We start from the raw sequence: 25,061 nt of genomic DNA, 5'->3' as shown, positions 1-25,061 counted from the left end.
AGAAGACTTGTCCAACTTAGCCTTAAACAGAGAAGCGTCCTGAAGTCGCTCGGAAGCCCGGATATTATAGCAATGTTCCTCGGAAATGTTCGTGAGAATTCGTACTTTGTTCGGTATTTAATGTCAAAAGTTTTAAATTTCGGGCAATCGTTCGAATTCTTTAAACGAGCATTCTCAGAAGGCCAGTATTCTGAAGTGTTTTTTTACTACGTTCAACCTCCTTTTTGGAGTTTGGGAGAATTTTAGACTTTCTCTAGCTATTGTTCTAAAAACTTCGATACGTATAATAAATCGACAAATCCTCTGACCTCTTTCTGTACTCATAAAACTTTAAGAAACCCTTTATCTGAAGCTTTTAAAGGTTGTCGGCCTTGTTTCGTTAAAACTTGATCAGAGAAATAGGTCGACTTTGTGAAACATCAACTCAATTGTTATTGAAAACATGATAAATGAAGATGGTATTATAGTTATCTGTTTTTCTTCTCTATTCACAAAACAAAATCTGTTTGGAGAATATTTACAAATGCCTCAAGATTGTTATATTTCTAATTAATAAGTTTTTAGTAAGATTAACCATTTTCCTAAGGGAGAGTGATTAGAGGCGAGTGGCTATTTTCCGAAAGAAAGAACTCTGATTTACATTTATTTATCAGTCACATCACTAGGCTCTCTACTGGAATTTTGTGGCGGCGGGTGCATAGAGTGGCTACTCTAAGTGCCCATCTAGCGACCTCAGGAAAGACGGTAGCACAGTGGTCACGTGCTGCCTTGCGACTTGCACGTCGAAGCTCATGAGAGACGTATTCCATATCCATAGCCATGCGCCGTAACAGAGGTTGCACCGTGGTAGCTCCAGAGCAGGTCTACTTAGAGGATTCGGTGCCCCTTACAGGTGCTGAGGAGTGGTTTTAGTAAAGTAAAAATTCCACACTCCCTACTTTTTTATCTCCAAAAAGCTAGACGCCTTTTGAAGGTTACAAATGGGTCATCAAAAAAAGGCTTTATCCACAGATCGAAAATCACTGAATTGAATTATGATAAAAATAGACATTTCAATAAGCGTAATAAAACCGCCTCAGCATAAAATTTAATTAAAAACCAGCTCTATTCCTAGCCTAATAAGTAAGACCTAAAAGATCAACAAAGAAAATATCTCTGACTAAAAGATCGTTGACCTGATTTGCGTTTCATATTTATACAAGACTTTACTTGTCGGCCTCAAAGCTTCAAGAGCTGAGTTGCTACTTTGCTAGTTAAGTTACTAATGAGGAATATTGAGTTGAACTCAGTTCCCGCTAACTTGTAAGTCTAGTCTAGTTACAACTTGTGTATATTAAGTTCTGATGTTTATTAAAGAAACGTATTGTAAATTATCTTGTTAGTTTTGTGAATAGTTTTTGTAGCTGGTTTGAATTTTGAAATAATGCTAACTAGGGATTGAAATTGTTTATCCTACTAATATTATACATGTGAAAGTTTGTGTGTTTGCTTTACTTCTTCACGTCAAAATGGCAGAAAGGATTGAAATGAAATTTGTAACAGGGGTAGATTAAAGTCTGGAAAAGGACATAGGTCACTCCATATCCCGTGGGAACGCGAAGCCGCTGCCCGAAGCCAGTATTACATAAATATAATTAATATTCATTCTATTAAGTTGATTATGAAGTACTGCTATCGGGAGTCGGTGGGTAATAAAAGAAATAAGAAAATGGCTTATTTGCCAACATAATTATATTGTGATACATTTGGGTAAATAAAACGGGAATCGCGGCAGGGATTCAAATTGTAACGACTTTGTTCCGAAGACTGATAATCTGAATTTCCTATATTGGTTCTCAAGCCACAAATCCCGATCACAAACCTCAACAAATATGAATTAATGCTCCCTAACTTGAATTGTTGACAAATTGATTCCTGTGGATCAGATAAAGTAAAGCTGATCAATTTATTTTCCACCGAATTATTATCGTGGCCGCTAATGAGAAGCTGATGTGTGTTCCGATAAAACTTTATTAATTAATATTTAATTTGTTTTATAATAAATCTGTGTTTGATTGCTATTAATTTATAAATTGCAATTCTCATAAATAAGTTAATAAGGTGTAATTTATATTTTTGTTTATAAATTATTTGATTTTTATGAGATGGTTTGTTGTATAAGTTGTATGTTTTTGTATTATATAAGAAATATATTTTTTTTCAATTGGTATTATTTGTGTTAGTTGTTGATAATAATTTATGACTTCGACCTTAAAACAACCTTAGGAGCTTATATTTTTATATATTATTCTTAAGTTAAAGAAATAAATATTTTTAGCACAGACAGAAAATGTTCATCCATTAATTACTAGTAATTATTTTTATACGGGTAATCAGGTACATATGATACACAAAAGAATAATTAAGTCCAATAATAAATAAAATCCATTACACAAGCAATCTAACGAACAGTTACGAACATCACCCATTAGGACATACTAGTATTACACTTACAAAATCGTAATTACAACTTTTTCCTCAACAACACAAAGTATGAAATTGCGTGTTTGGTCATCATTACTCAATTATTATGACAAATTAATGTGTTTCGAGCTTCATTTACTTTATCGGAAATAAATATAAAGCGAAGTCATGACTTACGAATCTATTAATCAGGGGCTGAGAATACCATTTTGTCAAGTCAGGTTACAGGGTGTTTGTTGAATAGCTAATGCTCTGTCAACTAGAGAATTAAGTATGAATTAGGTCTATCAAAACGACGCTCCATTAACGACTAATAAATAAGCAAATCGTCAAAGTTTTCGTTTCTAATTTATTTCTGAAATATTGAAAAGGGGTCGATGTTAAGTTACCTATTTATCGCTTCTCCCTTTGACTTCAAAATAATCTTTGATCTCAACGGCAGTCGGATCTCTTTGGTAAACATCTAAAAGCAGGAGTAGGAACGGGGTGGTTTTTGGTCAGTAAGGATCTGACACTTCCTCTTGCCTTGCCCAAGGCGGGAGAAGACTTTGGATTATTTTCATGCCTACAAAAAACCATTCTTATGATATTAGCCAAAATATAGTTGCATATGTATTCTACCTAATATTTATTATCTGCTACCACCACACCCGTTTAACCAAATCTTAATAACAAAAATAATTCACGTACAATTAGAAAAATTGCGTACATTATGTGGCTCATATCGTTGTACGGGGATTAGTGACATTATGAATACAAACACGAATGATAATTACACAAAATACGCGGGCAATTTCAACACGTGCGGTTCGTATTATGAGAATGAAATGAACATGTTAAACAACCACCTGGTCGTTCCCAAGGACGCATATAAATTAAAACGGGCCTTCTTTTGATCTCGGATGAAAGGAACTTTGGTCCGAGTCCAACATACCTAAGTATAATAAGTAAGGAATTATATGACATGCTCTTTTAAAATCAAAAGTTGTGTTGAAAATGTTGAAGGGACGATGAAATGAAAGGAAGCGTGATATTTACAAGAATAATTAATATACTAGGTTGTATGTACCTTTAGTATAAGTTTGCTTTACGTTTAAAGTGATTGAAATAAGAGCGCGTTCGGCTCCCTGATTGGCCGGCTTGAATAAATCAACCAATCAGAGCGCCAAACACGCTCTTTATCCCCGAAAGGATAGGCAGAGGTGTACATTACGGCGCGTAATGCTACTGCACAATGTACACCCACATTTCACAATTTATGTTATAATCCCAAGTAATAGGTGGTGAAGCTATTGCCATATAACGGGCGCATTTACAGACTCCGTGCTACAACTGAGTTTTTTTTAAAACCGTAAAAAGCCCAGCAGTCCTTCGCCCGACCCGGCAATCGAACCCGAGACTTCTTGCCTAGCAGGCGCATTTGCAACCACTCGGCTAACGAAGCTGTCGGGCAACAACTAATAATTAATACTTAATTATTATGTCAAAAGTCATCAATATGACATTATCAAAGCAAAACAGTTTGATTGTGTGGTTACTTTATGATTCTAATATCAAATAGAGCAAACACCACCAAATTGACTGTTTGTAATTTTAATGTGCACTGCAGTTGACGTAATGTCAGATGAAAATATGATTTTCATTGTTATAACAGTAGTATGATATAACTAATAATGTATCATCATGATATATCACAGCGTTAATATAAAATGACATCGGTAAATAAAATTCTACATTTACGATAAATAAGCACAAAATATTTTATCTGCGGTTCAATCTCTAACCGCCGTACTCAGTCATTTAATGGTTTTTTTTTTTTTGGTGACGGGGGGAAACCTTCAAAAGGCGCCTAGCTTTTTGGGGATAAAAGACTAGGGAGTGTGGGATTTTTACCTCACTAAAACCACCCCGGTGGCCACCCTCAACACCTGTAAGGGGCACCGGGTCCTCTCAATAGACCTGCTCCGGAGCCCCACGGTGCAACGCCTGTTACGGCACTTCCCTAGGGAGACGTGTGTCTCCCATGAGCCTTGCTGTGCAAGTTGCACGGCAGCACGTGACCACTGTGCCACCGTCTTCCCTGAGGTCACTGGGTGGGCGCCTAGAGTCCCCACTCTATGCGCCCGTGGCCCCAAAGGACCGCTTGCAGTTATACAAGCGGAATTTCGGCGTATTAGGCGTCAAGGCGGTTGCCTCCTCGACGCCTTCTACGAACAGGATCGGCCCTCTCGCGATCCCGCTCAGCAGCCTCCTTTTGGGACATTACAGTCTCACAAAAGGAAGCCACTTCCCTCCAATTTTCTGTCTCTGCCAACATAGCCTTGACTACTGCTGACAGAGACAAATCTCGCCCGATCCTGGTGACCAGGACCCGCCGCTCAGAGACCCACGCTGGGCACTCCTCGAGCGTGTGCTGTGCGGAATCCAGGTCACCTCCGCAGTGGTGACAATTTGTCGTGGCCTCTCGCCCAATCCTGTTCAGGTACTCACCGAAGCAACCATGTCCGGTGAGCACCTGAGTGAGCCTGAAGGAGACGCGCTCCTCTCTCTTCAGCCAGGCTTCGAAGTGCGGTAGAATGGCTTCGACAACGCGCTTGCGTGAGTACTCCGGCTGTTCAAGCCGCTCACGCCACCGCTCGAGCGCGTGTCGCCTTTCTTGCCGCCTCAGCCTTACGAACGCCACTCCTGGCACGCTACCGCCATTTCGGCGGACAGTGCGGATTTGGTCATACACCTTTGCGTCCATATCCGCCAGGATGTCCAATGGCGGAAAGCGAGCCAGGAGAGTTGCCGCCTCAAAGGACACCGTTCGGTATCCTCGTGCGATACGGATGGCTATTTTCCGCTGCAAGCGATATATTTTCGTCCTACAGCGTCGGACGCCTGACAGTCGAGCTGACCAAACAGGCGCCCCGTAAAGAACCATCGATCGCACGACACCCGCGTAGAGGCGGCGAACTTCTTCTCGAGGTCCCCCAATGTTAGGCAGCAGTCTGTGCAGAGCACCCACTGCCTTCTCGACTCGGGGGACCAGGCGTTCGAAATGCTCTTCGAAGCCCCACCGACCATCCAAGGTTAAGCCTAGATACTTTATGTATCGGCCAACCTGGACATGCGCATCTCCAACGTAGACTGACGAACTGGGTGGCTCCCTGGTCTTCGGGAGCTTATGGAACCATAGAGCCTCAGTTTTATGAGGCGCTATTTCCAAACCCAGTCCGCGAATAGAAGCCACGACTTTTGCCACCCCGAGCTCTGAAAGCCGGATAGTGTCCTCAAAATTAGTCCCACTAGCCATTACCAGCGTGTCATCTGCATAGCAAATGACATGGACATCTGCAGGAAGTTCCACGCGCAGGACCGCATCATAAGCGAGGTTCCACAATAAAGGACCCAGCACAGATCCCTGTGGAACCCCACACGTAATCTCTCTCCGCTGAACGCTACCGCCCCGGCCCACATAGCGAATGTGCCGGTCGCATAGGTAGGCCCCGATAATGTTTTGCAAATAGGGAGGAATTCTGTGATAAACAAGAGCCTCCCTGATTGCCTTCCAGGGTAGGGAATTAAAAGCGTTAACGATATCTAGGCTTATCGCCAACGCAACCCTACCCTGGGACACTGCCTGATCCGACAGCGAGCGGACGCGCAGTATCGCATCTATTGTGGAACGCTGCTGCCGGAAACCATACTGGTGGTCAGACAGGTCGGGACCAACCCGCGACAGGTGCCCGACGAGCCTTTCAGCGATTACTCTTTCAAAGAGCTTGGAAATCTCGTCGAGCAGGCATATGGGACGGTATGCAGAGGGTGAATCCGCGGGCCTGCCTTGCTTCTTCAGGAGGACTAATCCGGCTTCCTTCCAACGGGCGGGGAACACGCCTGACTCAAGACAGCTGTTGAACAACCGCCTCAAACGGTCCCCCAGAGCATCTACAGCCAACACCCACACACGGCCATGAACACCATCCGGGCCAGGCGCAGTGTTTCGAGCACTTAGTCTGCGCACGGCTCGGTCTAACTCCCCTTCTGTAACTCCCAAGTCAGGGGACCAATCTGACGATGGTAAGGGAAGTGAGGGGCTGTCTCTAACTACTGGGAAGAGTGTATTTATCACCCTTTCCAGTAGATCCGGATCCATGGTCTCCGTAATGGGGGGAACCCATGGGCGGAGTTTACCCATGACTAAGCGGTATGGTCTTCCCCACGGATCCCTGTTTAGCCCCTCGAGGAGTTCTCTCCAGGACCGAGACTTGGCGTCTGCGATGGCGTGTTGGAGCGCCATAGTTGCCTCCCTGTACGCTCTGTAGGCTGCAGTGATTTGCTCTTCCGTGGCGCTCGGTTGCCTTCTGCGTCGGGTGCGCTGGAACTGGCGGCGGTGCCTCAGGCAGACAGAACGCAAGTGTGCTATGTCTGCCGACCACCAATAAGCTGCTCTAGGACGCTGGTTGCACTTGACTCGGGGCATTGAGGCGTCGCAGATTGACGCCATTTTGTCCCGAAACCAAGCTGCCTCCCCTTCTGGATCGGGCGAGATCCCATGGGAACTATCTCCCGGCCAGGCAACGACGTTGGCAGCTGCGATGAGCATTTCTCGATCGAGCTTTTTGAGGGCCCAACGTCGTGCCGGTGGGTTAGTACTGGGACGACTTTGACTCTCGGATGGACAAGGTGCCACATCGAAAACAATGTGGCGGTGGTCAGAAAGCGTGACCATCTCTTCAGCCACTCTCCAGTTCATAATTCTAGGGGCTAGAGAAGGGGACGCCCATGTTAGGTCCACAATTGACTCTCCCTGCCACCGGACACAGGTGGCAATAGATCCTTGATTTATTAATCGGAGGTCAAGTGAAGCCGCCCAGTCCTGCACTACATGCCCCCTAGGCCTGTCCCGCCTGTTACCCCATGCCCTGGAGTGAGCATTGAAATCACCCAGGATCAATACTGGACGGGGTGAGCATTTGTGCCGAATGCAGTTAGCTACCCCATCCAGATATCTCTCGAAATCCTGGAGAGAGATGTTTGGAGACACATAACATCCCACCACGGCTATTGATCCCCATTCAACAGCCACAATTCCCTGCCCTCTGTCTAATAGGGTACAGTGAGGGTCACCACTCACACCAGCCCAGTAAACTGCAACCGAGTCTACGGTATCACGGAACCAGCGAGGATGGTCCTGAAGGCCGTAGGGCTCAGCCACCACCGCCAATGCAACCGACCACTCCGCAACGGTTTGCAGGAATAAATTCTGCGCACTGCGGCAGTGGTTCAGGTTGCACTGCAGGACTTTCAGGGCTGGGAATGTGACGTGTCCATTTCCTCTGGGGTGCCAACACTTTGAGGTGCAGCTGACGTCTCTTGTAATTTCTTTTGCGACCGTTTCTTTTGAGGATTACACTGCTTTCCTCCGAGACGATGGTTTGCAGGGCGACCCTGGTCTGAGCATACCGGGCACTTTGGGGTTGGCGAAGTACACTCACGCGCTTTATGGGCTCCACCGCAGACATAGCACTGGGAACTCCGGTCCACAGAACTAGTGCACATACGTCTGACATGCCCCGGCTCGAAGCAACGGTAGCACATCATGCGACGTGGTTCCAGTACTTCGACTCTAACTGACGTCCAACCTAATGGCATGCGCTTGGTGGACGCTAGTTTTTTCATTGCCACCAGGGGGCCACGGACCCATACGTGCCCCAAAGAAGAAGGGGGACGTCGAATTTCACCTATTTTAATTTCTGCCGTGGAACATCCGCCCGCCCTAGCAATGGCCGCTGCCACCTCATCTGGGGTTACAGCGTCGTTTAGGTCCATGACTCTTGCCTCGGCCATTTTAGTTGGACGTCCGATTTGCACTTCAAATTCCCCAAGGACCTCCCGCATACGAATTGCCAGACGATCGGCCTTAGAAGAAGAATCCTCACCGGAGATCATGAAAACTATCCCACCATCAGCAGCACGTTTCTCACGGCATGAGTCACCAGTGATCCCGAACTCCGAAAGATTGATTCGTCTCCTTGCCTCAGCAAGTACCTCCCCAAGGCCTGTGGTTGCTCCTTCCCTTATGCCTATAGTGATCGCTGCCGAAGCGGGAACTTTTGGCAGTTTCACTGACGGCTTTTTTAATAGTTTGACCTGCGCATTCGAGGCGGATGAAGCTATTGGTTGTGGGGCATTTGCCTTTTTGGCCTTGCGTCCCACCACCAATGACCACGTGGTGTTGTCCTGGGAATTTGCTGTCCCCGGTTGTCCATCCTTTGCAGCCGAAGTGGGCATTCGTGCAGGTGATGCTGCAACCACAATGGGTGTGATTGCATTAATTTCCTTCTTCTTTCTTTTCTTCTTTTTTGCCTTCTTTTTGGCTGTCGCGTCTGCCTGGACTGGCTTAGAGGCTAAAGGTCTCCTGGCATCTGAAGCGAGAGCTGGGCGAACCGACTTCTCTGGCAGCAGTCTTCCCTCTAATGCAGCTAACTTCGCGTCCATCATAGTGCCAACCTCTATGGCGATGGAGCGTCGAAGTTGAGCTTCCGTATCTGGTGCCAAACTACCAGGCACAGGCGATCCGGAAACTTGTAACGTCTGTGTTGCTCCCTGTTGAGAAAGTAGGTTCAGCTGGTTTTTTAGGCCAGCAACAGCTTCTTTAAGGCTAGCGACCTGAGACCGTAGATCTGTGTTCTCTTTGGCCAGTCTTTCCAAAGCCTCTTTCTCTGATCCAGGTAGGATTCCTACTGCATCCTGCGCAGACCTAGTCGTTGTTCGACTCCGCTTGCGTGCCCGCGTCGTTACTGACGCCGTCGACATCTGGGAGACCGATGACATTAGCGAGCAATCAGACTCGCCACTGTCACTTGCTACTCCTCCCATTGGTGTTGCCGGTCGCTTAAAATTCGACCGCGTTGTCCTTCCTTTCGTGCCGGGACACGAACTGCTCTTTCTTGACATCGATTGTACCTCCTTATCATCATCTTTTAAAGTTTTTTTAGTAACAATATCCATATAGTTCCCACGAGAATGGGGGATGTAAATGGTCCACCTAGGGAGTGCCCCCTGTCCCTAGGTAAGTGTAAATTTAGTACCCAACTAGAGGGTCCACCGGTACCCTAGCTGGGGGTGCGCTCGCGACTGACATACTCCTCAGCCATGCATACCCTCGCCGCGCACCAGAACTTGGTATTGGAGGAATTTTTTATAGAGGTTATCTTCCTCGCGGTCCGGGCGACCAAGCCAAGACCGTCGTCCCGTTCCGAGTCATGAACCCATGACCTCTTCCCGGATTACGACTCTGACGGCTGCAGTCTGGGACAACACGTGTCCCGATGCTACTCGTTGGCAGAGTGAATGCACAACGAGTACCGTCCTTGTTCATCCGCTACGTTCTCTGTTCAGCTCAGAGAAACGTGCGGAAAAACGACCCCTCGGAAAGCACAGGCTTTGTGCCAGCACGAAGCCTGCTGCTTCCAGAACCCGAACCGGGTTCTTCCGCCCCGTCCAGAAGTTAGCTACAGGCAATAGCCACTCCAACCCTATCACCTGTACCCAGGGTGCACCACGGGGAGGTCTTCTGGCACAATACTACAGTACACAACATATATACAATACTTTTTTTATTGTAACTTTCGTGAGACATACTAAATTAATTACTATGTTATCGGCTTACTCACGTAATTGTTTGACGAGGAACTCGACTAGTTTCAAGCCATGCTAGAGGCTCATATTCATGAGCAGCATTCCGCGACACACGACGCGGCGATATTTTTTATACATTTTTTTATCTATTAAAGCACTTTGTCTCACGGAGATAACATGGCTCAGTGCTGTTAAAATCATAATCACTACATAGTATAAAACAAAGTCGGTTTCTCTGTCCCTATGTCCCTTTGTATGCTCAAACCTTTAAAATATTATATGTATTTATTAATAGCTTAGAAACTATTTTTTCATAGATAAAATGATTCAAGAGGAAGGTTTACATGCATAATATATCACTATTGCACCTACCTATCTATAGTACCTAATAAAAACAAAACTAAATCGCTACGAGTACTAATGGTCTAAACAGTATGGTTTACAAACTTTACTAATCTACACATCAAAATACGTCATACATGTTACGCATAATCTGTAACCCTGACTTTATCAAAAAATATATTCATCATCTACTTCAATAGCTTGTGACAGCTAGTCTACTACTAAATCTCATATTCAAAGTAAAAATATACATAACCTCCCGCTTAATAGGCTTGATAAAGATGATATGCTCTTTTAGAAAATCAAAAGCTGCGTTGAAAATGTTTAAAAAACGATGAATTGAAATGAAGTTTGATATTTAGAATTATAATTATACTAGTTTATAAAGTTTACTTAGTTGGCTATTCAAAAAGGCTACCCGATAAATTTTAAGCCACGCAGGGGGTTCAAAATCATGAGAAGTATACGCGAAAATCAACTCTGTAGGTTCATATCGAGAGTTATTTTAAATGGTTCAAGTTTATCAGAGAGAGCTATTACTCGGTTTTACCAATAGTTAAAATAGTTAGTCCCTTAGTCGGTTATTAAGACATCTGCAGTAAGAGAATGAGTGTGTAAATGTATTCTAAACTGACCTCATCACACACTTTTTTTGAGGGGGGGAATATCGTCCAATGTTTCTTCCCATCTCGGGCGAGATGAGAGGAAGTGTCAAACTTTTATTGAATAAAACCACTTCGTTCTTACGCCTGCTTTTTGAGCTGGAGCCCCGGTAACCCGTTAAGCAGTCCGCAGGCTACTCTTTTTTTTTATTGTTAAGCGGGCCGACGTTTGGCCGCTATCTCGCCTGATGGTAAGTGATGATGCGGCCTACGGTGGAGCACGTCTGCCCATAAGCAACCTATTCACTCGGGCTTTGAAGACACCCAGGTTATACCCATCAGGAAACACAGACTCCGGCAAGGAGTTCCACTCCCTAGCAGTTCGCATAAGGAAGCTTGAAGCGAAGCGCTTCGTGCGTGTGGGTGGGATATCCACCATGAATCGGTGACGTCTCGCCGATTGTCTTGTGGTTCGATGATGGAAAGGACTAGGAGGATACCTGGAATATTGTGCAGTTCCCCCGCACACTCTCCGAAATGTATCCGGTAAAAAACGGAAAGGCTTGCGACCTTGCGCCTGTGTTCAAGACTTTGAAGCCGGGCCTTCACAAGCGCATCATCATTGATGAGCTTCTTGGCACGCCTTTCAATGTGTTCGAGCGCTTCCAGCTGGTATTTAGCCGAGCCGTCCCAAAGGTGAGAACAGTACTCCATACATGACCGAACCTGCGCTTGGTACAGGCTCAGCAGTTGTTTCGGTGTGAAGTACCGTCTCACCTTCGAGAGGATACCCAATTTCCTACCAGCCAGATGCGCCTTCGACTCTATATAAGAGCCGAAGTTTAGCGTTGGCGATAGAGTTACGCCAAGAAGCTCTAGTTGATCCGATATTGGAACGGATACATTTCGGAAAGTAGGAGCCAGCGGAAATTGACTCCGTTTGGCAGAGAATAGACACGCCTGGGTTTTGGTAGCGTTGAACTTGACCAAGTTGGCGTCTTCCCAATCGGAGACCGCCTTCAAGGACGAGTTCAACCGTTCGACCATGGATTCTCTTAGAGACTGGATCTGTGTTCCGCTAGTCCGCGCATCGGACACATACCTTTCAACAACTGTGCTGTCATCTGCATACCCAAAGATACCGGGCTTAAGCAGGTCGTTGATGTGCAGCAAAAAGAGCGTTGCTGAAAGTACTGACCCCTGAGGAACTCCAGCGTTGATGCCAAATTGGTCAGACGAGCAGCCATCAATGACTACTCGAATTGACCGATCCCTCAGGAAGTCTGCAATCCATCTGCACAGATCAGCGGGAAGTCCATATGCAGGAAGCTTACCGATAAGGCTGTCGTGCCACACCCTATCAAAGGCCTTAGATATACTCATACCTAGAATAGCAAAATTAAATTAAACTACTCTTATATTTCATTACAAACATCATCAGCACATTACAGTATCCTATTTAAATGTAATTATATTAAAAGCTATGTATGTATGTATAATGAGAGTAAATGTAAATTAATGTTGATGTAAACCAATTAATAACAAATCGTCTTGCATTAAGGAAGTAATTGATCAAAGGGTCGGACCTATTGGGACTAATTACTGTTAAGGGTAAAACAAATTGAATCTAATATTTAACATATACAGGGGTTGTGTGATTGGTGTCCTTTATTTATGTCTTAATTGATAGATACTTTGAAATAAACTACAACATGTATAATATTATTATGGATATAATTAAAACACACTTATTTTACTGCTAGATGTGTATGATAGTAGTTACATTTATCAAATTTATTAATATTTCTTTTCATTTTAAATATTTGTAAATCAAATTATTATAATATGTTTTCTACCTATATATTAAAGACGAATAATAATAATCAATCACTTACCTTTTACCTAGAAATAAATACGGACAGTACCATATTTTATTAAAACTGCCACTGAACTGCTGTTCTTGATGCAAATTGAAGATAATTGTGTGAAAAATCGATATTCTATAATAATACGTTATTATGCGTCCAGTCAGCTATTCATGTTTCACATTTGAATTTTCACAGAATGCGCAGAATTTAAATTTTCTTCGAATGTAAAATTCATGTTAAAATTCAAGTGTAAAAGTTTTAGTGGCTGTATAAAACTATGAGATATGAATCTTCGAACATATCTACTACAATTTGGTATAGCTACCTACTTCTACATCGCAAATCTGAAGTTTCCATGCGAATAAACAAGGATAGAAAATCCAAACGAAAGACAGAGGGGCAGAAAGGCTCCAGACATGATCAACTCGCCTGGTCGGAGGATCCTCCTTTTTTTGGAGAACTTTACCTACTGTTCCCTAAAAATACTAGTCTTATAAAATGACCTAAAAATCAATGTTTCAATGGAATTGATACTGAGATCGATCGACTATTATATCATTAGTTTATTCAAGGTCAAGCTCACATATTGACTTTTCTATTCCCGTGATTCGACTAACGTTTATGCCATTTTGCCTAGGCAACCTGTACCTCTAGAAGCCCAGTAGATAATTGTTTTTGATAAACATCAGCTACAATTTTATAGCAAACTCATTTCAAAAACTCTAATGTAAATAAATATTATATTGTCCAAATCAATGAATAACATTAGAACTTCGTTCCTAATTGACGTCTTTGTCGTCAGAACACCATGTGACTATGAATCTTCAGAGGAAAGCTGTTGCAAATTGAATAAAGTAATTCAAATAGAAAACGCGAGAATCCACAATGGCATTCATCTCTAATTCTCACATAGAAATAAGTTCAATGTATCCATGCAAATAAGATGTGACAATCCCCTTGTCAGGTCGAACAAAGCAGGCTTCATTACATATATTTACTTACCATCTCATTCTCCCATACAAATAAACTTGTTCATTCATTCATTCGTTCCGTTCAATATGGCGCTCATCTAAGCCGCGCTTTAGAAGTACATTTCCATTATGTTGGTATCACTAGAGTAGTAATTATACGTGTCAGCGCGTCTAGTTGACTCTTCTGGTGTGAAGGATTGTTGTTATTCTTTAGTAGATTGTTAGATGTTGTATTGTTTTTGGCTATTTCGTGTTTGAGGTTACAGTTTAAGTTAAGTAAGTCAGGAGTGGGATTACTCTATTCTACACAATAATACCGTATTAGATATTTTTTGAGAAAGGCTATCTATTTTTTTAACGTAAACTTGAATTTTCTCCTGTTTCGTGGATAGATTCATAAACATACAAAGTCATATACACGTGATACCTAGACCCGAAACAACAATTTGTGAATCACATAAAGAGTTGTTCCGTGCGGGAACCCTCTAAACTCACAAGTTGTTGTTTCGGGTCTGGATGTCATGAGCATGTGAACTTGTATGTTTGTAAACACACCCATGACACAGGAGAAAACCGTAGTGAGGAGTTGTTTAAAAAAAAACATCTTTGTTTGTATGCGAACTGGTGTATTTTCATAGTATGCTATCATTATTATAATATCATGCTGATACCCATATTTACTGCGTTCTCATAAAAGCAGTATTTTTAATTGATCATCAACGTAGGAAGCACTTCGTAACTGTCCTCTGTGACACCGACGTTGACATATGCAGTGTTGCGTAACACAATGCCAAGCATCAATGGGATACTGGATACATGAGTCGGTGTGATTAATTCCATGCTAGATAAGGTCCGGAGATGGGGGATGATATGATTGAAAAAGTCTGAATGGAATAGTAATATAGGAATTAATTAATAGGTGATAGAAGCGGATTTAAGTGGTTGGGATCATTTAAAATATGAATTAGGCAAAGCTTTTGTCAAATCAATATAACTTTTCTATTGACCAACTAAAAATTTCTATGAGGTTTTCTGGCTGGTTATAAATTAACTCTATCTGATTTTATTCTTGTTCTTTGAATTTAGTAAAAAGACAAACGCTTAAGTTGTTTACCTAAGGCAGCTAATTGCTGCTTTTCCTCCTTTTTCTTGTTTTAAAACGAGTGATAAACTTAGGAATACTACATCCCGGCGCTGCGGACTACCTACTACCAGTTTAGCGGGGCTCCGGTTCGAAAATCGGGAGTAGGAACGGGTGGTTTTTAGTCATTAAGAATCTGACACTCTCTCTCGCCTCGCCCAAGTCGAGAGGAATACAACATTAATTTTGGCATTTTGTTATGTCACATTTGAAACAATATACTAACTAAACAATCCATTTAAGACTTACACATCAAAACAGCCCAACACATCAAAACAAACTACTTATCTAAGACAAAGTCCTACTGCATACGATTAAACTCGTTTAAGCCTTTATCCCGCAGTGTGTTGGAACTATGTTAAAGTGAATTTATTCCGGCAAATGTCTTCAAGAGTCTTATGGTTCAAAGTTCTCAACTTTGTTTATTAGTTCGGAAGCTGAGCGAAGTTTGCCGTAATCGAGAATATTTCGTATGTTTTTGTTATACAAGTGGAGACTGGAGACTCAAAGTTTTCAATTCGATTCTCGTGATGAGATGAGGTTCTATTTTTGGAATGAAATAGATTTCTGTCAATCTGATTTGTTTTTGTTTCGTAGGAACATCAAGGAAACTATTTTTTTTTTATAAATTTCACGAATTGTTAGCTGATGTTATTTTTAGACTTATAGTCAACTTTTTTGAAAACTATACAACTAGGTGTATGTTATTATTAGGTATTGTGAATATGCAAAACTGAACTAACAATCTACCATTTAATTACCGACCAACCCCATCTACCTACGTACAATAAATACTGGGGCATTAGCCGCTACTACGGCGTAGCACTGCTACGAATGTGCTCGTTTCATGTCGGGACGGACCGTGTAATGTCATGCATCCGGCGTAGCACACATTTCATTTTCTAGTAACAATCCTGGCTACGCTGTAGTACAGGGAAGCCACAAAATGATGTAGTACAACATGTTATGGATTAAATGTATGGTCAGTGCTTTGCTTGTTTTAATACAATTACATTTCAATAATGTTTTGCGTCTGTTATTTGCGGTAGTTGAGATTTGAATATCTATAGAACTTTTTTCTCTTTAGTGATGATTAAAAATCCATGCAGATACAAAGTCATAGAATTATATTTAGTAAATCGATAAAACTGTCTCATATCTTTATTAATGATTAATTTTTTTCTGATTTAGAATGTGTTGTGTGGTCGAGAGGTCGCAAGAGGTCTCGGGTTCATTTCCGAGTCGAGCATGAAAATTCGCAAATAGGTTTCAATTTTATTTATTTTATTTACAACTAAAATTTCAGTTCACGGCTTTAGTGTCATGTCAGTATAAATTGTTAATTTACAAATGCTGCGTACTGAAATAAAATTTACAGTCCATTTGGTTCAAATATGGTAATTTCACGGAGTCACGCACGATAATATTCCCTTGAAAACATACAAATATGTTAATAATGTTAACAAAACCTTAATTTCCGGGGTTAATGTGGTCTAAAAATAGCTATTTGTAGAGGTTAGAGCAATTATAAAACCGCAAACTCGTACGCATTCAAATTAATAGCGTAGGTTTTGAATGTATTTACTTTCGTTATATTAGGGTCAAAGTTTATTTTAGATCATTTCTGTGAAATAATAACTAAGAGGAGTGGAGCCAATGGAGTGTTAATAGATTGGACACGAGATTTAGATATTGATCGTTGATTACAAAATAGATTTTTTTTTAAGTGTGGGAGAGCCATGCTTCGGCACGAATGGGCCGGCTCGACCGGAGTGATACCACGGCCTCACAGAAAACCGACGTGAAACAACGCTTGCGTTGTGTTTCGTTGTGTGAGTGAGGTTACCGGGGGCCCAATTCCCCCTTTCCCAATCTTCCCCATCCCCGATTCCCGAACAACAACCCTTAAATTCCTAACTCCCAAAAAGCCGGCAACGCACTTGTAACGCATCTGGTGTTTCAAGTGTCCATGGGCGGCGGCGATTGCTTACCATCAGGTAATACGTCTGCTCGATTTCCGGCTTGTTCCATAAAAAAAAAAAGAATTTGTAAAAATACCTAATTGTAGACCGTAACTTATCGAGGTTACTCAACTAATTTTAAACCATACCTGGGCTCAATCCAACTTAAAATATTATGTCTGTATAAAAAATATAGAAATCCTCTCCTGTGTCGCGGGTGCTTTTACAAACATACAAGTTCACACACACATAACACCCAGACCCGAAACAACACTTTGTGGATCACACAATTAATTGTTTCGTGCGGGAATCGAAACCGCTACACGTTGCGAGCCAGCTGGTTGCCCAGTTACCGCGCGAACGTATGGTCATTATTACATACTTGTCACTGAACTATATACATCTATTAATTCCTTATATAACCAATGTAAGTAGATAACAATATACTAACTAGTATTTACTTTATTTAATAGGTTTAATGAGTACATAACAATATAATGAAGTAGGTATATGGCAATACAATTCCATTATAGATCAGTGAGCTGTAAGCGCGGATCAAATTATTAGATTACAAAACGCGTGTATTTAATGATTCGCGAATATCATTTCATTAATCACTTTAATGTGTCATTGAAATATGTGACCAATATTAATTTATTGTGTGAACGATTTTCATATAATTTTTGAACAGTAACTCTGATGTATAAGTGTTGTAAATAATCAATTTCAGTTAATCTTTATATATTGTGAAAACTGTCTCACTACTGGGTAAAGTCTCTTATCATATAGGCAGGGAACGAAAATATTGTGGAAGTTTCACTCTAGATATGTCAAAGTTGTCTAAATAAATTTCAATTAATATAACAGCTTTAGGACTCTTACTCTTAATTTCTCATATCTGAGCAAAATGCATCGTACCTACGTGTCATGATCATTCTTTAAGCCGTGATGTGCCAGAACGCAATTAACGCGAGACACAATGTGTTTTCTGTTGTGTCCCATATACCAGCAGACTAGAGGCTTTGGAGAAGGAGGAGGAGGAATTTGAATTCTTAGCCAGTCAGTAAATAAAATACTCTTTAAAAATCGACCAGTGAAATTGTAGAACGATCTTCACTTTTAAATTCCAGCTGACTTTCAATTACAATATTTAAACATCATCCAATTCAATAGATAATAAAGACGTGCTTCTAAAAGGAATTAAAAGAAGCCTCTCGCCCTATCGCCTTGTTGGCCTTTTTAAGGCTCAGCAAAGAAATCCACCGTCTCTCAATATTGTCTTCAGAATTCTCGCTAGAAATTCGTTTAGGTTTATTAAAATTCAATGTAACAGTTTTAATTAAAATCCGTTCAATGAATAGGTCTTCATTTAAGGAAGATAAAATGATTCATTTAGTTTTAAATTCTTTTAGGTATCTGATCTGTGACTACTTTTCTATGAGTGTTTGATATTGATTCAGATATGTCTGTAAAATATAAAGGAAAACAAAATTGTTTAAATGAATGAGGTAGTGACTAGAAAACTTGGTTTATTTAATGTGTAATATAATTATGGTTTTAATACGTTCCACAACCAAATACGCCTTCTGGTGCTGTGCGACGTCGCCGCATCCTTGCACACTGCTCATGACGAAGAGTCCCTCTCTGACTCAAAACTAGTAGAGCTTTTCTTAATATATTTACGTAAATAATCCGTTATTTTTAGTTATTTTAATATTTCTCACGTTCGTTATTATAAAATGGTTATCTATGTGATGAGATACAAGACTTCTAAATTCTTTTTATTTTTTTATACGATTGTCTAATAGCCAACCAAATACTTCATAATATAATATTACCTACATTGAAATAAATATACATACTAATTTTAGAATACATAACACAAGTAAGTAAATTAACAAACTACTTGACATTACATAATATATTTTGTTTTGTTATATTAGTCTTCTATCGTTTTAAAGTTAGTTATAGAGGAATCGAGTTTAATTAGAATTGTTAAAATGTCAGTGTCGACTGGAAAGTTCGCATACAAAAATAGATCACTCGTCTACCCGGTGTTGCCAAAACAGGTAGATTTAGTAAATCGATAAAACTGTCTCGTGTGTTTCTTTATCAATGCATTTATGCTTATATAGACTGCTAAATACTTAGCACATATTTTTTTTGTGACTGCCTCGTTGGTCGAGAGGTCGTAAGTTTTCGAAAATTTCTCAGTAGCAGCACTGAGTCTGGAATTGTGCTCAATCTATGGCAATACTCTCACCCCCGTTATTAGGACTTATAACACAAAATTTTTGTCTGTCTGTTCCGGCTTATCTCTGAAGCAGCTCTCCAGATTTTGATGGGGATTTTATTGACAGATAGCTGCTGTGCTAAAGAGTAACTAATTCTACTTTTATTTTTGAAAATGAAGGCACAGAATCCGTAATCCACGTGAGTGAATCTGCGGGCATAAGGTATTTTAAATTGTAATTAGAAACAGAGATGTAACAAAACGTTTCATTTTGTTTTTAATATTTTTTACATGAATACAAAAGTAGCATTGTGATTTTGGGTCACTTATAAATGGAATTTGTATATACAATAGAAATGTGGAGATATTCTAAGATATTTTTTATTAAAAACACAAAATAAATGCTCAAATATTTACTATTATTATTAGTTACCACAAGAGGCATTAATATTGAGTGACCGACGTTAGGAGGCGTGACGTCACAAACAGTCGACCACGTGTTGCGGTTTATTGGTATTGTTATACAGCTATTATATTTTATGGCAATAGGCTTACCACCTATTACATGAAACTTACAACATAAATTGTGAAAAGTGGGTGTACATTGTACAGTGGCATTAGCCGTATTGTGCACCTCTGCCTACCTCTTCGGGGATAAAAGGCGTGACGATTAATATAGAGATTTATTTTATTCAACATGGAAGTTTTATTAACATCCTACTAATATTATAAATGTGAAAGTTTGTATGTTTGTCCGTTGGTTTCTCAATTACGTCAAAACGGCTAAAGGACTCGAGATAAAATTTGGAACGGATTATAGTCTGAAATAACAGATAGATCACTTTTCATATTTGACGTAACACGTAAAACGTATTTATGTATGTGCGCAATAATTAATAAAATAAATAAATATTATAATAATAGAATTATGTACATAAATAATGTTACAAAAAATGTCAAATAAAAATACTTAAAGCACATAGCAAAATTATGTACCATCTGATAGACATAGACAATGTAACTGTTTTTTTTTTTTCGCGTAACATTTTCACGTAATTGCCACGTTTAGTCATTAAGCATACAATTAATATGCAAGTACCTGAAGCTTAATTATATAATTTGAATGTACATACGTCATTATTTGTTTAAGAAATAAAATTAAAAACAGCAAAGAAAACATAAAAATACTAACATTGCTCGTACCACTTTAATTACCAAAGCACCTGCAAGTTTGCATTAATTAATAAAATCACAAGGAAATATTTTCTTACTATTACGCGGTACGCGATTAGTTTAACCAGGTAAAGCTTGTTAAACATTTTTCTAATAAAGATTATGGAAAGGATAATAGGTACCTATGTTTATTTTTTCCTTGAAATTTCTTCTGGTTAGCATTATTATAAACGGTGAATAATCGGATTAGGTGCCTTCAACCTCGTGCTAATGATTAAGGATTTAAATTCAACTGCGAAAATTGTATACTTTTTCACAAAAGCAACTGAGATGAGTAGACTCATTAAAATAAAATAAGATCGATGATTTATCCGATGTTTGCGTAAGTTTTGGGGTATGCGAACATAAAATTAAAGCATCAATTAAAAATTTAATATTAACGTTTTCCTTTCCAAGTTTCCCAATCGATATAAAATTCTAGACGACTAAATTATTCACACTATGTTAAAAGCAAGCTTATTGCCAATTTCTCTTGCAATAAAAAAATGGAATGCGGAGAGAAGAAAATCATTTCAGTGTATGGCGAGCGCCGGCTGCATCGGACAGGCGAGACATCCAACCTATCTGCTCATGAAAGTGTTATTGAATTCCGTTCGTCTTGTGATATTCGAATAAGCTAGAACAGGATACTTCCAATTCGTAACTCTCCATATATTTTCGTACTATATGAAACTAACACGTAATATTTATTACATTATTTCCGAGTGAATAGACAAGAGGTGATATATTATTTAAAACTTCAGAACAACATCTCTGTCTCCAGTGATACATGACGTGAACATAACTAGCTATAGGTACACGAGTAATATCCGTCGTTTATACCAAGGTTTTCGAGTTATGTTTTGATCGCCCTTCGTGCCATCACAAAGTCATATTTTTGTCAGATAAATTCTCCCCTAGATCACGCAACACGATAGTTGTTCCGAACGTAACTTCTATGAGCCATATTTTTCATACATGACTGGTTCTGATATATATTTTCTTTGTTACAGATTCGGTTACTCATCAAAAAATGAACAAGTCACACAAATGGGACTTCCTAGTAAAGATTTCCAGCAGGAGGTAATTTATACGTTTCACTTCTCCCTGTACCCTTTACCCTACCCGTCGCGATAAAGAAAAATCGCCAATACATTTCCATTACGCATTAAAAGGGTTATTTATTGTTACAGAAAATTGGAGTATGAAAGGATGAATACAGGAAACGCGGCCGTCTCACACAAGAAGAATTACCGACGAATGCTTGCCAAATGCTTTGAACGATTTTCGCGACTCACGGTCTTTCCCAACAGTACCACGTGAAATGTAGCCAAGGAATACAACACAAGTTCTTCAAAATGGGGCAAACAGCTACACACGTAAACTCAAATTACACATTAATTAATTATACTGACGAAATAATTGAAGATGACAGAGACGCTTGTGCCGTCGCAGATGACCCTAAATATCCGAGTAGTTTCGGTATAACTCTAGCGGTACCAGAATGGGAGGCAATTTGTACAGCCATAGTACTGACGCTGATAATAATCTCAACGATAGTGGGAAATATTCTGGTGATCTTGAGTGTGTTTACATACAAACCCCTTAGGATCGTCCAAAACTTCTTCATTGTATCACTTGCCGTAGCGGATTTGACAGTAGCAATATTAGTATTACCACTAAATGTGGCATATTCTATTCTAGGACAATGGGTCTTTGGGATTTATGTATGCAAAATGTGGTTAACATGCGACATAATGTGTTGCACTTCGTCCATTTTAAATTTATGTGCAATCGCATTAGACAGGTATTGGGCGATAACCGATCCTATAAATTATGCACAAAAGAGAACTTTAGAAAGAGTGATGTTAATGATTGGAGTAGTTTGGGTACTTTCATTAGTTATTAGCTCTCCGCCACTTCTAGGGTGGAATGACTGGCCCGACGTCTTTGAGCCTGATACGCCTTGTCGTTTAACTTCCCAACCTGGCTTCGTTATCTTCTCTTCATCTGGGTCCTTCTACATACCGCTAGTTATAATGACTGTAGTTTATTTTGAAATATATTTGGCCACTAAAAAAAGACTTAGAGATCGCGCTAAAGCCACAAAGATCAGCACTATTTCTAGCGGTCAGAACAGATACAATAATAAAGACGATAACAATGAACATGATCAAGATTCTGTTAGCTCAGAAGCCAATCACAATGAGCACCAAGGCGTGACTCGGTTGGTATCAGACAATGAGAAAAAGAAAAGAACCAGAAAATTGACACCAAAGAAAAAACCAAAGCGACGATATTGGAGTAAAGACGATAAATCGCAAAACAAACTGATAATACCGATTCTCTCTAACGATAATTCGGTTACTGATATGGGTGATAATTTAGAGAATAGAAACACATCTTCAGAGAGTAACTCAAAAGAAACTCACGAAGATGATTTGATTGAAGTTACTGAGCCTCCACCAGTGAAAAGTCACAAGCGGCCGAAGCCTAACCAGCAAAGTGCTGTTTATCAATTCATCGAAGAGAAGCAACGGATATCTTTGACACGTGAACGTCGAGCCGCCAGAACCCTTGGGATTATAATGGGCGTATTTGTCGTGTGTTGGTTGCCCTTCTTTGTCATTTACCTTGTTATTCCCTTCTGTGCGAGTTGTTGTTTGTCCAACAAGTTTATCAACTTCATTACTTGGCTTGGCTACTGCAATTCTGCGCTCAACCCTCTAATATACACCATTTTCAACATGGACTTTAGGAGAGCATTCAAAAAGTTACTCTGTATGAAACCGTGATCGTGCCAAAGACAGTAAATTATTGTGTAGAGTTTTATGCTTATAATGAATGATGCTGATTTGCTCAAATGTTTTAACTCATTCGTAAGTAGAGTATTAGGATGAATTAATATAATGGAAATTTGAATATAATGATAGTATTAATATGATTATGAATCTCAGTGTGCATTTATTGTATACAGACGATATTAAATAAATATTAGATAATCTGTATTATCTTTCAAATATTGTAGAGTAGAATCGTGTAAATATTTAAACTTGGATAGTGCATAGCACTTTTAGATTTCTACATGTGTGTAAATACGTTTTGTGAATTGACCGAATTTGGACGAATCATTGATAACCAACGAATACTTTCAAATTAATTATGTAATCTTAATATTGTACATACATATCTTGGTCCGTTTGTATATAAGTATTTGTAAATTAATATATCTTTAACTGTTCATACATAAATAAATATTTAATTTAGTAGAACTAAAGTTAAGCAGTTTATTCAGTCGTTAGAGTGATTGTTTTCACAATTGTATATCCCTTTGAAATAATTTGAGCCCATATTTAAAGGGGATATTAGACTTGCAACAGTTAAATTGATTTAATCCTGGATTGTAATAAAAATTGAGAAATTAATATTGAGTTTCATTTATTTTATAGAATAATGCAGTAATATCTATTTTTGCCAGTTATGTTACATACCGCTCAAAATTCTAATCTTTGTGCTATTAAACAGAGCTCGAAATCTGAAAATAAAGGTATTCATACCCACCCTGGTTTTTGCTTGATTCAAACTTATTTGATTAATCCCAAGAATTGCCTTAGTACGGGTTTGTTTTATGTTTAACGAAATCGGCAAGAGTCCGCACTGGGCCCTCTGATTGGCCGACCTCAGTGAACCAACCAATCAAAGCGCCTGTAACGTTTCGATCTCGTTAAACGTAAAACAAACTCATACAAAGCCTTCTGTCTTCTACCAATCAAAAAGTAAATCCATCAAACACAAATTTACGATAACACATCTGTCAAAATCAATTTGGAACATATCAAGATTAGAATTTGATACATTTTCCGATATCGTTGTCGTTGAATCAATCAAGGAGATCTAAAAATAATCGATTTCAATCATCGAAACTGGTACGCACTGAACACAGGACATAAAATACTGAAAGTACGAAAAGCACCCTTGAATACTAGGTCATACGGTTTATTTTAGAGTGAAGGAGACGCCACATATCAAACTTGGGAAGTTTAATAATAGCAAAAGGAATAATGTGGATGTGAGCACAATAAATAGTCATTTCCTACTTTCAGAAGATCATCCAATAACATTATCAGGTATTGTATTGTTTGGGATTGTATTCTTAGGAGAAGTGATAGTATCATTAAATGAGTACCAATAAAGTACGATGATTAATTTTAAACTAGTGTACATAGTCGTATTTGTTATCTTTAGCATTTATGGAGAACCTGAAATCTGACTTCGGCAGCTAAACCAGCTTACAGCGACTTCATAAAGGAGACAGACATCCTTCAACGTAGATACTTCATTATGCAAGTAAGTATTGATGCTTTAATTAATTAAAATAATATTTGCAAACCTTAACATTTATTCGACGTCAATGTACTTGACAAACGCAATGCAACACAAACAAAAGAAGTAATAATTAAAAAAAGAAAAAAATGTATGTATAGTAAAGCGTATGAAATAAATAAATAAAACAAAAATATATTTTGTTACAAAGCAAAAATGGTGAAGTCGGTATTAACGTTCATACAAAATGTAGGTAATATACGATTTTATTTTGGCAACATCTGTCAAACATATTTCAGATATAGTCATGATTTGT

General features: G+C 39.6%; 2 protein-coding genes across 2 annotated transcripts in view; one reads left to right on the top strand and one right to left on the bottom strand.

Annotated features, from left to right (window-relative positions):
* The window catches only part of LOC118276428 (octopamine receptor), a 59,171-nt gene extending 35,324 nt beyond the window's left edge, over positions 1 to 23,847 (top strand). The window contains exons 2-3 of the mRNA XM_035594731.2: positions 21,436 to 21,505; positions 21,616 to 23,847. Coding sequence (XP_035450624.2) covers positions 21,781 to 23,217 — 1,437 coding nt within the window. The 5' untranslated portion in view covers positions 21,436 to 21,505; positions 21,616 to 21,780 and the 3' untranslated portion in view covers positions 23,218 to 23,847. The remainder of the gene's footprint in view (positions 1 to 21,435; positions 21,506 to 21,615) is intronic.
* LOC126912869 (uncharacterized) lies at positions 654 to 9,462 on the bottom strand. Its single transcript, XM_050707187.1, has 4 exons — positions 7,947 to 9,462; positions 5,423 to 7,848; positions 5,138 to 5,308; positions 654 to 863 (listed from the first exon to the last, which is right to left on the bottom strand). Exons 1-4 carry the CDS (start codon positions 9,460 to 9,462, stop codon positions 654 to 656), a joined length of 4,323 nt encoding a protein of 1,440 aa, XP_050563144.1.
* Positions 23,848 to 25,061: the final 1,214 nt, after the last annotated feature.

Source organism: Spodoptera frugiperda, chromosome 31 (assembly GCF_023101765.2).
Source record: "Spodoptera frugiperda isolate SF20-4 chromosome 31, AGI-APGP_CSIRO_Sfru_2.0, whole genome shotgun sequence".
NCBI classification, from domain to species: domain Eukaryota; kingdom Metazoa; phylum Arthropoda; class Insecta; order Lepidoptera; family Noctuidae; genus Spodoptera; species Spodoptera frugiperda.
The sequence above is the reverse complement of the archived record's forward strand: the minus strand, read 5'-3'. Positions and strand labels throughout refer to the sequence as shown.